At 59.6% G+C, this 13,557-nt stretch overlaps 1 protein-coding gene across 1 annotated transcript in view; it reads left to right on the top strand.

The window, feature by feature from the left end:
* The window catches only part of LOC119103667 (cotranscriptional regulator FAM172A homolog), a 46,924-nt gene extending 37,078 nt beyond the window's left edge, over positions 1 to 9,846 (top strand). Inside the window, exon 9 of the mRNA XM_037227285.1 lies at positions 9,729 to 9,846. Within this exon, the coding sequence (XP_037083180.1) occupies positions 9,729 to 9,829 (101 nt within the window). The 3' untranslated portion in view covers positions 9,830 to 9,846. The remainder of the gene's footprint in view (positions 1 to 9,728) is intronic.
* Positions 9,847 to 13,557: the final 3,711 nt, after the last annotated feature.

Below are 13,557 nucleotides of genomic sequence, written 5' to 3'. Positions count from 1 at the left end.
CGTCCGTGAGGCCGCGCACGGCCCACACCGGCTCGGCTCGGCTCTGGTATGCCTTCGTACCGTTTTGATGCCGTAAACCATTCAGTTGTGAGACTAAGTGATACTGTTGAGCGCAAGCCTTGTTGGTGGGTGCCCCGTCGGTCTCAGCACGCGGCAGTGGTTTGCTGCCGCTGGCGCCTGCTGCCGAGCCGTTCTACACGTCCGGACGACACCGGCCGGTGGCGGCGCCGTTATGACGTCCTCGACAGCGCCATCCCGTCTCCGGAGCTGATTCCGGTCACGTGTTGTAAGGATGCTCTGGCGGCCGTGCCCGCGGGAAGGGCACGGGTGCGGGGGTGTTCGACCTTCGCCATTGGAGGGGAGGCGCAGGACCGACCAGATACCGGGCGACCCTGAAAGGAAGACAAATCAGACGGCGCCCGCTGACTGCTCATGGGTCCGGGGTCAGGGGCCCGTGGCCGGCTCTAGACACGAACTCGGCCCGCACCGGGTACGTGGAATGCTGTCCGTTCGACGAGAAAACACTCAGCCCTGAAGGGTTTCTCCTGTTTCCAAATGGAGTACGTGATGGATGCATCAATTGGTCAAACTGGTCGCTCTGTTAGACTTCGTGAATGCATTAGTAAAGCGGAGTGTACTTAATCAGCATGAGGAGCGGCGGGCAGCAGCGGCGCTCCCAGTTCCCAGCGCGGGGAGCGACGGGCAGCAGACGCGCTCCCAGTTCCCAGCGCGGGGAGCGGCGGGCAGCAGCGACACTCCCAGTTCCCGCGCGGGGAGCGGCGGGCAGCAGCGGCGCTCCCAGTTCCCAGCGCGGGGAGCGGCGGGCAGCAGCGACACTCCCAGTTCCCGCGCGGGGAGCGGCGGGCAGCAGCGGCGCTCCCAGTTCCCAGCGCGGGGAGCGGCGGGCAGCAGCGGCACTCCCAGTTCCCAGCGCGGGGAGCGACGGGCCGCAGCGGACACTCCCAGTTCCCAGCGCGGGGAGCGGCGGGCAGCAGTGACACTCCCAGTTCCCAGCGCGGGGAGCGACGGGCAGCAGCGGCGCTCCCAGTTCCTAGCGCGGGGAGCGGCGGGCAGCAGCGGCACTCCCAGTTCCCGCGCGGGGAGCGGCGGGCCGCAGCGGCACTCCCAGTTCCCAGCGCGGGGAGCGACGGGCAGCAGTGGCGCTCCCAGTTCCCAGCGCGGGGGGGCGGCGGGCAGCAGCGGCACTCCCAGTTCCCATCGTGGGGAACGGCGCGCACAACGTGCTGGACGTGCCGATGCTTCTGAAATCACTCGTTTCATCGTCACCTGACAGGAGGCTATAGACGTTTGACGCGCGCTAACCCACGTGCGCGCGCTAACGCGTGAATGCCTCTGGTGCCCAGGGCTAATACGAGTTAGTGTCACGACCGCACGCGTCCTTATTGGGCGGCGTGACTCTTCAGCACCGGCTGCGGGCAGTGTGTGCTCAGTGGCCAGCAGCCAGCGTGTGCACTGAGGCGCGATGACGGCGGCACCGCAGCTGTCAGCTCCAAGCCGCTCCGGCCTGCCCCAATAGTCATAAACCGTAATCCCGGATTAGCCGTGCTGCTGACACGTGTAATGGCGGCGGGCGGCCAGCGGCGCTCCGGGCGGCCGGCCTGCGGTGTAGACCCTCAGCTGGACGCTGGGCTGGCGCGGGCCGGTCAGCGGCGCTCCGGGCGGCCGGCCTGCGGTGTCGACCCTCAGCTGGACGCTGCGCTGGCGCGGGCGGCCAGCGGCGCTCCGGGCGGCCAGCCTGCGGTGTCGACCCCCAGCTGGACGCTGCGCTGGCGCGGGCCGGTCAGCGGCGGGGCTTCGATGGGCCGTCGTCCCGGTCGTCCGCCGGCCGCTGCAGCGTGACACCGCGGCCTGGATCGCTCGCCCACCCCGGCCGCGCCGCCGCAGCTCGGCGCCTCCTCCCCGGCCGGCCTGTACCGCGGCCCGGACTGCTCGCCCACCCCGGCCGCGCCGCCGCAGCTCGGCACCCCCTCCCCGGCCGGCCTGTACCGCGGCCCGGACCGCTCGCCCATCCCGGCCGCGACGCCGCAGCTCGGCACCCCCTCCCCGGCCGGCCTGTACCGCGGCCCGGACCGCTCGCCCATCCCGGCCGCGACGCCGCAGCTCGGCGCCTCCCCGGCCGGTCTGCACTTTCGCCCGGCGCGTGACGTCTGGTGCTGAGTGTCCCGCCGGCGTCGGCCATCTCGGGTGTAGCACCTCGTGCTGGTCATCCAGTCGTCCGTGCCCCCCCTCCATACGTGAAGTCAGCACATACTGCAGGTGGTGGGACTGGAGCCAGGGTGCCGCCAGCTGTTGGCCCGCCGTGTTGACGAGGCGCCCGCTCGCCGCGGGAACTCCTCGTGGTCCGTCGTCCCCCGGGCTGCACGGGCGCATGAGTATGCGTACTGCGGTCGGTCGAGCGGAGGTGTGCGTAGGGCGCTTTACGAACGGATGTCCTCAGCGGGACGGTGTGTCCTGAGGTGGCGCGCCGCGTTCGGTGGCATGTGTGATGTACGGATGTGACGGCAGATAGTCGTGCAGTTCTCGAGCTCAGGCCGATGAGTGGCGAATAAGTTTAACCATTGCTTGACGGAGCTCATAGTTAATTACACACAAAACGTGTCGGCTTCAGGCTAACATAGTACAATAATTGGATGTACCAAAAGAACGCCGCTTTGTGTCGGATTGCATTCCCTCTTTGGGTGGCTGGCGAGTCACTAGGTACGTCAAACGTCCAATAAATCACGAATGCGAACGAGATTGCCTCAACAATACAACATTCGCGAATTTCCCGAAGTAGTGTACTTTTCTACGAAAGGGGAACTATTCCCACCGCGGACACTTGAAGTACTAACATGCGCACTGTACAGAATCGCAGAATATCTGCGACGCCCATATTATGTCTATGCCAGACCACTTGTTAAGTAAAGGAAACCTGCTGGTGACGTTTTTCTTCATGGCATCTGTAGTGTTCCGCAAAAACTTTTTCTAATTTTCGTTGCACATGGCCCTCGCATTTACATACTTCTCCTCACATCTGGTACCCCAGAAAGGACATCAAAATCGTGATGAGCATTAGAGTGGAGCCCAGCCGGGTTTCCCTCTTGAAGGCGGTGCGGCGGTGATGGAGGTGGTGTTCTGTCACTGGACGTGTGCATTCCCCCACGTAGGCGGTGGGACGCCTGTTGCAGTAGACGTGATACACAACTTTGTTAGTATCGCAGGTTTTATAACAGTCAGGCTCGCAGGGGATGAATACACCTTGCTTGATGGGGTTGTTTGGGTCGCGTGTCGACCATAAATTCAGGTCAATTATGGTCGTACATGGTCTATGCTGTCGTGGTATCATTGGCGCTTGGCGTTCGTAAACGCCACCACCCCGGGAGAGAACGTCTCGCCTCTTCCCGTGGAGCACATTCACCGGATTTCGGGAAAGCGAAGCGCTTCAAATATCCTCGTTCCCTTTCGGTTTACGGAAAAGGGAGCTGAAGAAGATTAATTAAACCGTTGCGCATCTGCTTGTCAACACAGTCGTGGTTCGAGCAGGGTGAAGCAGTTCCCAGTTTAGTGCAATTCAAGTCACGCGCCACATCGGAGAGCGAGCCCGGGCTCCTTAGTTCGGTGCGTCCGGTGGCAGCACCTGAGCAGCGCCGGCCGTCTCCCGCCGCCCTGGTCCGTCCCCGGACTGCCGGCCGACCAGCCGGTCGCAGGGGTGATCTCTGTCTGCGGGCGAGAGAGCGGCCGGCCGAGCGGCTCCGGAGGTCGGCCGCCAAGGTCCAGCCACCGCCAGCTGACGACGAAGGCGGGCCTAAGGGGCCGGGGCTCTGGCATCGGCTGCTCTGCCGCCTCCCGTCCTCGGCTGGGGCTGCCGGCCCCTCGGGGCCCGGCAGGCAGGCCGCCGCCTCTCGGGAGCGGCGTGGAGCTGTTCGATGTCGCGGCCGCGTCCTTGGCCGCCGCTGACGGTGGTGTGCTCCTGACCGGGGCGGCTGGGGCCGGCTCCGGTGGCGTCCGCCGCGGCCGGCTCCACTCAGCGGCGCCGGACGTCAGGCGGCCTCTGACGGGCAGCGGCGCCGGACGTCAGGCGGCCTCTGACGGACAGCGGCGCCGGACGTCAGGCGGCCTCTGACAGACAGCGGCGCCGGACGTCAGGCGGTCTCTGACGGGCAGCGGCGCCGGACGTCAGGCGGCCTCTGACAGACAGCGGCGCCGGACGTCAGGAGGCCTCTGACAGACAGCGGCGCCGGACGTCGGGCGGCCTCTGACGGACAGCGGCGCCGGACGTCAGGCGACCTCGTGACGGCAGCGGCGCCGGACGTCAGGCGGCCTCTGACGGACAGCGGCGCCGGACGTCAGGAGGCCTCTGACAGACAGCGGGCGCAGGACTTCGGGGCGGCCTCTGACAGACAGCGGCGCCGGACGTCGGGCGGCCTCTGACGGACAGCCGCGCCGGACATCAGGCAGCCTCTGACATGAGATACTTCCATTGCTGGAAGGGTGTTGATCAACTTAAGTTCGGAGGGGCTGTGTAGTATTGCTCAAAGAACACCACATGGCTCGAATCAAATTTGGGTTAGTTTCTGTAATTTCGTTGGCCGTCGCCCGGCTGGTCGCGTGGCCAGCTTGTTTTATTAGGTGAAAAACGGCATGGCCCGCTTTTGCCCTTTCCTTGACTTTCTGTGTTTGGTCCTTTTCATGTTTCCACCCCCAGCCACGTAATCTGCTAGTTTGTTTCTACCGGCTGGCCGGCCTGTACTACAGGCAGGTGATCCCCCAACACATGCCTGCTGTGACGGGTGACAACATTCTGGGCCCGGCAGTGTTACGTGTGTTTCTGCCCAGGTGCCGTGACTGGTGTACCGCATAAATCGACAGCGATGAGCAGCTCATCGGCCGAGTCCGGGTCCGGGTCCGGGTCAGGGTCCGTCCCTGGCCCGGCCCGGCCCGACCCACACCGTCCGATGGCCGCTCCAGACATCAATAGCGAGTCTCGAGGGGGGGGGGGGTGGGGGGCGGGGCAGACTCGGACCACTGCGGCAGCCATGCGAAAACGACGCCTGAAGGGGGGAACGTGTGTGTGTTATCACTGGCTGGTGGGATACGCTCCTGTTCGCCTGCCACCGGCCTTGCTTCGCTTTCACCCTCATGGTGAAGCATTCCTGGACTCCCACCGAAATGGAACGCTACAAAAACGAGTACACCATGTCTGCCTTACACCTTTTGTATTGCACATCGCCGCAGGGTTCATGCGTAACTTCCTCGAAAGGACGCATCACGACCAACCCGTAAATGCACCCTATCCTGCTGTTACGCCTGTGGGACACCTCTCATCCGGCCCGTCACCACTGCGCTGATGCTGGGGTCGTGTCAGCTGGCGCAGTACAGCCGTACCTGCACCACCCCCTCTGCGGCCGTCACCGCTGCGCTGATGCCGGGGTCGCGCCCGCTGGCGCGGTACAGCCGTACCTGCACCACCCCCTCTGCGGCCCGTCACCACTGCGCTGATGCCGGGGTCGCGCCCGCTGGCGCAGTACAGCCGTACCTGCACCACCCCCTCTGCGGCCGTCACCACTGCGCTGATGCCGGGGTCGCGCCCGCTGGCGCAGTACAGCCGTACCTGCACCACCCCCTCTGCGGCCGTCACCACTGCGCTGATGCCGGGGTCGCGCCCGCTGGCGCAGTACAGCCGTACCTGCACCCCTCCCTCTGCGGCCGTCACCACTGCGCTGATGCTGGGGTCGCGCCCGCTGGCGCAGTACAGCCGTACCTGCACCCCTCCCTCTGCGGCCGTCACCACCTGTGCAGTGGTGTACCGCGGGGGCGGCCGTACGGACGCCGCGGTGTCGGCGCTGCGGCCGGGGACGCGGCGGCGCGCCGGCTCCGCGGGACGCGGCGCGCCGGCTCCGGTGGGCGCCGCCGTCGCCGCCGCCGCCGCTTGCCAGCCTCACCTTGAGGCCTCAATTAAGCAGGCGGCGCTGACGGAGCAGAGCGGCCATCCCTGCCGTGCCGTGTCCCCTGCCGCGGCGTGCCCATCCGGTACTTCCGGTTACGCAGCGACGCTCCGCCACGGCCGGCCTCCGCCGACATGATCCCGTCAATTATCGTGATCGTGACAGTCTTCTCTCAGGCAGACAGTGAAGCCCGTTTTGCGTGACTGAGGTGCCGTTTTACGCTGTGCCAAGGATGTGGCGGCTTGGGAACAACCCAGGTGGTACAGAATACACCACCTTGTCGTTGTGGAGTTGTAAGCGACTTCTGAGACGACTGGTGGTTCTACGCCCAGCGGAAGTGGCCTGGTGAAGTGGCCATTTGCGCGACTGGGTACAGTGAAAATTACCCACCCTTGCTGGTTGTTTTATTGCCGCATTATCGCTGGTTAAGCGTGAGTAGAGTATTTTCCGTGATGTATGGTGCCCTGCCCTCGGGCGCGTACTGCCGCGGCAGCAGAGTAGCGCGGCGCATACAAACACTGACCGGTCGTGTATGGGCTGAGAGTGGAGCCTCCCTTAAACACAAGTCTTGTGCGATGTGCTGAGAACATGACACATGAGGCCGCCGTGAAGCCTGAGTGGGACGGCCTCCCGAACAAAAGCATCGTGTTCACCTTCGCAAGCATCCCCGCCTCTCAGTGTTTGCGCTCCTCTTCTTCCGATGAATAGCAGCTCCGGCGTGGTATCTGTGTAAGGTCCTCGGCGGAACGCAGCACACGTGGCTGGTGACACCCTCATTATTGTGCATGACTAGTTCCGTATCAAATTGTGTTGATTGGCACCAAGCTGCCGATCTTTTTCTTCATTGTGTTGTCGGCTTGCAATACAGTCCCTACGTACTCGATGTCATGCCTTGGTAAGAAACTTAATTTCACGTCGCGGCCGATGAGCTCCGGTTGGACTTCCAGAGAAAGGCACGCTTCAAGACGTGGTTCGTGGAGTGTCATGAGCTTGCCGTGTTGCTTGCTGTTCCGGCACGGCGCCGCTGCCCGCGCCCCCTGTCCCTGTTGTCGGCCTCACCGCCTTCTGAGCCTGACTGGCGTCCCTGGCAATGTCAAGACGTGGCTCGGGGAGTGTCGTGAGCTTCCCGTGTGGCCTGCTGCTCCGGCACGGCCCCGTGAGCTTGCCGTGTGGCCTGCTGTTCCGGCACGGCGCCGCTGCCGCGCCCCCTGTCCCTGTTGTACGGCCTCACCGCCTTCTGAGCCTGACTAGCGTCCCTGGCAATGTCCTTCGGCCCCTGTAATCTCGCCCAGTAACGCGTCAAGGCCAGTTTTTCGGGCCGGGCTCGGCCGGCTGCCGCCGACCGCTGCTCCCGGCTGACAAAGGTGAGCCGATCGACTTTGACATGAGCTTCTGCGGCCTGGGGCGTCGGTAATTCACTGTCGGTGGTGGACGGGCCGGGCCGGCGTCCCCCGTGCCGCCAAGGGTCACCCACGGGGCCATGGGGTGGTGTGACAAGGATCTCGCGGGCTTCCGTGGGACTGGGAGGCTCAGAAAGGTGCGACGGGCACTTACCTGGGTGTCCGGAGTGGTCATCGGACCGGAATGGGCCGTGTTTGTGCCGTAAAACGGGACAGTCTTCCCGGCCTCGATGTATTGACATACCAGGTAAATAGGCAAATACTAGGTCGGATGCGGATAATAGTTCCAGCCTCCGCTTAGGTAAGTATGGGGGAGGGGTATGGGGGAGCAGTCACAATGATGCATTGGCTCACCATTGTCCGATCATCACATGACTCACGTGGCCGCTACTGCTTTACAGGAAGTGTTTCACATTGGTATGGTTTTTTTTTAATCGAAATGGCCATTTTAACGGCCTTTCGGTGCAGTTCACAGCCATGCCCATCTGAAAACCTGAATCTTTCCAGCTTCTGATCCGCACGCTCGCGAAAGCGGGGAGAGTATTTCAGGGAGAGTATTTCCGGGTCACCTTGGCATGCATTACGTCATGGTAACGTCATTCAAATCCTGCCACTCCCCGACGACATGCGGGGACCAACTCCGAGAAAAGTGCGACGGTCGAGTCGTTTATTTCTTGCGTTTGTGAGCACAATTTCCAGATACAAGGGCCGTCAATTGGCCCTTAATCAATGTTGTACAAGGTATGATGACGTAATCAAACAATGGGGCGTCGGGGAGCATATTTACTAAACAGAGAAATCGTGTTGCCCAGAGCAGTCTTTTCTACTTAAAAATAATACCAATAGTTTAAGTGAAGTTGTTTCATCATGTCTGATGCGTGCTGCATTATCTTCAAATGTGAAACATTCCCTTTCAACGTCGTCTTCCCGCACGTCGGTAGTGGTGGATAAGAGAAAGTGTTCCCGTTCACTGCTGTGCTGGTTGCGGTGTGTCACAAGTTAAGGGTCTGTGTGAAGAATGACACAGTCGACTGTCGATTTCAGGTTCTTAGCGTCTTAACTCGATGTGATTTCTGCGCCCCCATCCATGGATGAATGGAGTTGTTCCGCGTATTTCGGTCCGCTTTGAAGAAGACATTTCGGTCTCTATGACACCTTTTGTGCTGGCGAGTTTGACACAACGTGTGGTGGTGAGACTTGTACTCTCTGCCTGTGAGCTTCGGTGTTCTTAGAAACCGTGCCCAGAAATCGATGAGCACAGAATGCACAGCTGAAACCCAGTATGAAACTAATGAACAGAGCCGCATATCGTAAAGTTGATGCTGAAACTAAAGACGTCACTTTTCCCGGCAGCTGGTCTGCGCCCGCCCGTACCTGAACCGCGATTGGCTCCACAAGCCGGCCACGTTAATATGCCGAACCGACTTTATTCCGACTTAATTCCTTATATTTCATCCCTTATGGCACAACGATAGAACGAATGAAGCAAGGTATCAAAGCTAGTCCGCTTTTATTACGTGCTCAAATTTTGTGGCATATTGATGAAACGTGATGGTTATCATGAGGAACGTTTTCACGATCGGAAAATAAGTTTGAAAATTCGTGAAACAGGCTGGTGGAGCATTTTCCAAAATTGGCATCCATGTCGGAGAAAACTTGCTAATGGTTGGAACGCATCACTTTGTATTGTTTTCCTAACATTTGAGGTTTCATGTTTTTCTCACCAAGCATTTTAGGTCTGGTTGTCGGTGTATCTACGATGGTAACTTGATAGACAGATGAAATTACGTGGTTCTTTGTTATTAAGATGCCGTCAAGCACTAGCCGTGTAATACGCTCCAGTGATCGCAGTCATAGAGACTGACCTTGAACAGTAGCTGTCCTAGATAACGTGTTCTAAGTGCCGCAGCCTCGCCATCGGGTGGAGGATGTTTGACAAGGATGCGGTCTCGTGTGCTGTGTTCCAATGCCTTGCGTGAACGGATACGGAACACAACCTCCGCCATTGGTGGAGAAGACTCTATGGGAGATGCAGCTCATGCCACCTTTCCTGGAAATCCGGGAATGCGTGACCCGCTCATGACCCGCCAGTGCCCCGATCGTGACCCGAGCCAGCCACCCCAGCGGGTCCCCGCCGCCCTCCCCGGCGCGCCGGAAGCGCCACTCCGGTGTGGCGTCCAAAAAGCGTGCCAAATGACTCGCGAGATGCGCCGTCCATTGTGGTGCGCCCGGCCGGCCCATTCTAATCAGGCCGCGCGGATAATCATTGTGCACGCGTCGGCTGTGGTCGGCGGCCGCGGGCGCGCTGTGTGGTCCCGCCGGCCGACAGACCGGCGCTGAGTCAGTGACGGGCCTGCGCTGACGGCGGCTCTTCGACCGGCAGGGCATCAGCAGCACGAGTGGACCTCCTGGTCCTGCCTGGAGGCCGTGATGCCCTTCCTGGAGGAGCGCATGCAGCAGCGAGGCGTCGAGAAGAAGGACTAACCGCCGCCGAGCGCCGACCGCCGACACGGCGGTTTGCGGCGGCCGCGCGTGCTGCAGCGGGGTGCCGTCCCGAGGCGGCGGCGCTCCGGCGGCCGTGCGCCAGTCAGCGGCGGTCAGCGCGTGCTGCAGCGGGGTGCCGTCCCGAGGCGGCGGCGCTCCGGCGGCCGTGCGCCAGTCAGCGGCGGTCAGCGCGTGCTGCAGCGGGGTGCCGTCCCGAGGCGGCGGCGCCCCGGCAGCCGTGCGTCAGTCAACGGCGGCCGCGCGTGCTGCAGCGGGGTGCCGTCCCGAGGCGGCGTCGCTCCGGCGGCCGTCCGCCAGTCAGCGGCGGTCAGCGCGGCGCCCATGTCAGGGCCTGCCGGGCGCGGGACATTCCTCGAAGCATGCCTCTCCGAGAGGACCCGACTGTGCGCTGCGCCGTGCGCTGCATCGCGGCGCGGGACCGGGCGACCGCGGCCGTGCGCAGTCATGGTCAGCCAAGCGGGACCGCTGCTCGCCGTACGTGAACGCCACGCGTGCGTAGAGTGGAGGGGAGAGGCCGATCCGGGCTGGGCAGGAGCGGAGGAGAGGGGTTGGGGCTGGGCTGTGTGGGAGCGGAAGAGAGGGACGGCGGCCAACTGTGTGGGGGCGGAGGAGCGGGGCTGCGGCGGACTGTGTGAGAGCGGAAGAGAGGGGCTGCGGCGGACTGTGTGGGGGCGGAGGAGCGGGGCTGCGGCGGACTGTGTGAGGGCGGAGGAGAGGGGCTGCGGCGGACTGTGTGAGGGCGGAGGAGAGGAGCTGGGGCTGGGCTGTGTGGGAGCGGAAGAGAGGGACTGCGGCGAACTGTGTGGGAGCGGAGTTGCGGTGGGCTGTTCAACACTGGCGCGAATACACTCCTTGTTGATGGTGATCTAATACACTCCTTGTTGATGGTAACCTAATACACTCCCGGTCGGTGGTGATCCGGCGGCCTTGCTGCATACTGATGGACATTCCGACTTATACGAACACAGCCCCGTCGGTCTCAAAAGGTTGCCATTTCGCCCTGTCGTGGGAGAATCTGAGGAGATGACGTTCAGCGGAGCGTGAGAGGCCATAAACATGCAGGTGAAGTGAAAAAATACGTATAGAGTGCCATAAATCCACGTATTTTTCAACGCAAGCCTAGATGGAATGCCGGCAGAATAGTTGCATTCGTTACGAAAATATGGCGAGTAGATTTTGCTTCGCTTCATGCTCCACGCTGCCCTAAAATCCACGGAAATCAGTCTCAAAGCACCTCATAGTGATACGAGTCCGAATGGATGCTGTGGGGCATTATTAAATTCGGCATGATTTGAGCAATGCAGTTGCATTCTTTTAGTTGATGAACCTGCAGTTCGTATTAAGGATGCTGAAATATCCCTTCCGTGATTTTTACGCCTGATAAGGTGAGCTGGCCCAGTGATTAACACGCACTCGGGGAGCAATTTCTTGGTCAGTTTTTTTCCAAGATATCTTACGAAGGGCATGGTATAGTTGCACCAAACCTTGCATAGCTATAGCCGATTACGACAGTTCAGTCAGGCCATTCTAAGAGGTTACTTCAATATGATGCAAGGACGGAGTGTTAGACGAAGCCATGTATCTTTGATATGCTTTTTAGGCATTTAGACAGCTGCATCTAGGATTATGGCTAATTTCATTGACCTGGTCAGGTATAAAGGTCAGGTCGAGGTCAACACCAACTTGCTTTCTTATGCTGGACTCTGTCCTTGTGGGGTAGTTGATGGCGCTCATTTTAACTTTCTTGATCACAAGTAGGTCGCCAAATGTATTCAACTTCATATAGGTTAAAAAAGATCGCTGACCTAGAATCACCCCAATCAACCTATTTTATAAGAACATACCATGGGGTATCTGCGTTAAAGGTGGTTGCTGCGGAGGTCTAAGGGAACTTGGACAATAATCTGGAGTTTGACCTTATTTGACCCGAATGTCACGACCTAGCGAGCTCAAAATTTGACTAGTGAGTTCTTGTACATATCTATCCTGTATTTTCGAATCCTGCACTTAACCACGTTTGTCATTAACGAAGGGCTAAGAAGCTGCATTGCAATTCGAATTCCAAAATAGCATTCCTTCCGCTTTCCCTTCATTGCACCTTGTGGCCTGCCGCCGCCGCCGCCGTTGACAGCAGAGGACGTGCATACAGCGCAGAGTTCCGGGCGACCGTGAGTCCGGCGGACAACTCCTGGAGTGCGCTTAACAACAAACTTCACTTAGCTGAGTCGGCTTCTTGGAAACTCAGCCCAGGACACTGCTGGAAACTGGCCAGGTAGTGATTTCCTATTTGGCCTGTGTGATTGATACCGCTTGCGGGCAGTGAGTAAATGAAAACGGCCTTTGAGTGGTTGTCATCGGGCCTGTCACTTGCTGACTATGACTGCTCTAAGACTTATTTTATAATTATGCCTGTCTATTGCATAACATTGATGCTGGATTTCCACCACCGCTGTTTTGCCGTTTATATGTGTGGCACTTCCTAGCTGGGAGCGCCGCAGCTTGATCAAATGTTTTCTGGTGTTGGCATGCGATTTATTGCATCGCTAGCTCGGAGCTCGGAAGGCACTCCAGGTTAGTTCTTTCGGGTAACGGGTAATCGGCTTAGAAAACAAAAATTGGCCGAAAACTGAGCGACAAAGACAGCATGAACCCGTCTATTGCGTCTTCTTCATGCGCGTGGAAGGTGTGGTTGGCACAAAAACTACGAGAAAGGTAAAGAAGTGTCTGATTTAGGAGAAAGGCGAGTACTTGGTGTTGGTCAACCAGTCTGATAGACGTCACCCCTGAGGCCACCGGTCTACCAGAATTGCAGATGCCATGACGAACTTCGTGGCGGAATTACGCATTGCATTAAACCGGCCTGTTATTGGTGGAGACTCAAGAAGCGTGAGGACTGGCGGACGTGGACGGAACTGTGGCTCCTCGGACACAAGTGCTCCTCAAATCTAACGAAATCAACCTTCCACGATACAGTTAGTACTTCTAAACTGCATTCCTCTCCGGAGGAGTACTAGCGAGCATGACGAGAGCTGGACAGCTTTATCTGCGAAGGTGTACTCAGTACATCTGTATTTCGCATCACATCCGCGAATACATATGTCGTATGCCTTTACAGATCTGGCTGCCAAGCTCTCACTACAACCGCCAGCACACCTTCGGGAAGAGCAGCAGCTTAGAAGCACTTCTTTGTGGGTGGGAAGTTGAAGTTGAGAAGTTCAGCTGAATGTTAGGTGTGTCCGAGGACCAACAGCTCTGTTTCCGACCGGGTAAACGCCTTTCCTTTGGCTGCAGGAGCAGAGGTGCTGCAGCTTCAGTTATTGCAAGCGCTAAACAAGTGCCAGAACGCATTACAAGTTTTCATGTTGCAGCATTTGCTCTCAGGGACCTGCGACAAGGAAATGGTAAACTCATGTACTCAATCATCGACCAATGGAACAAACGTTCCAACGTCATCGCCTGGTGTAAGTGCGCATACAGCTGAGCCAACCGGGAAGGACAGTTGGACAGAAAAGACAGACAGACAGACAGACAGGACAGACAGACGAGACAGAAGGACAGCAGTGGGCGCGCAATCAAGAGGACCTTGCTTCAAATTCGAGCAACTCACAAGGAGCGATTTGGACTGTGACGCGTACATGGCAGATAGCCAAGTACCGTCCAGCGCTCTTCGGGACTCCTCGACACCTGACGGCGGCTGGACAGATAGC

The sequence above is a fragment of the Pollicipes pollicipes genome, unplaced genomic scaffold (assembly GCF_011947565.3).
Source record: "Pollicipes pollicipes isolate AB1234 unplaced genomic scaffold, Ppol_2.1 Scaffold_5724;HRSCAF=6776_pilon_pilon_pilon, whole genome shotgun sequence".
Classification (NCBI taxonomy): Eukaryota; Metazoa; Arthropoda; class Thecostraca; order Pollicipedomorpha; family Pollicipedidae; genus Pollicipes; species Pollicipes pollicipes.
This window is presented reverse-complemented; position numbering and strand designations above follow the sequence as displayed.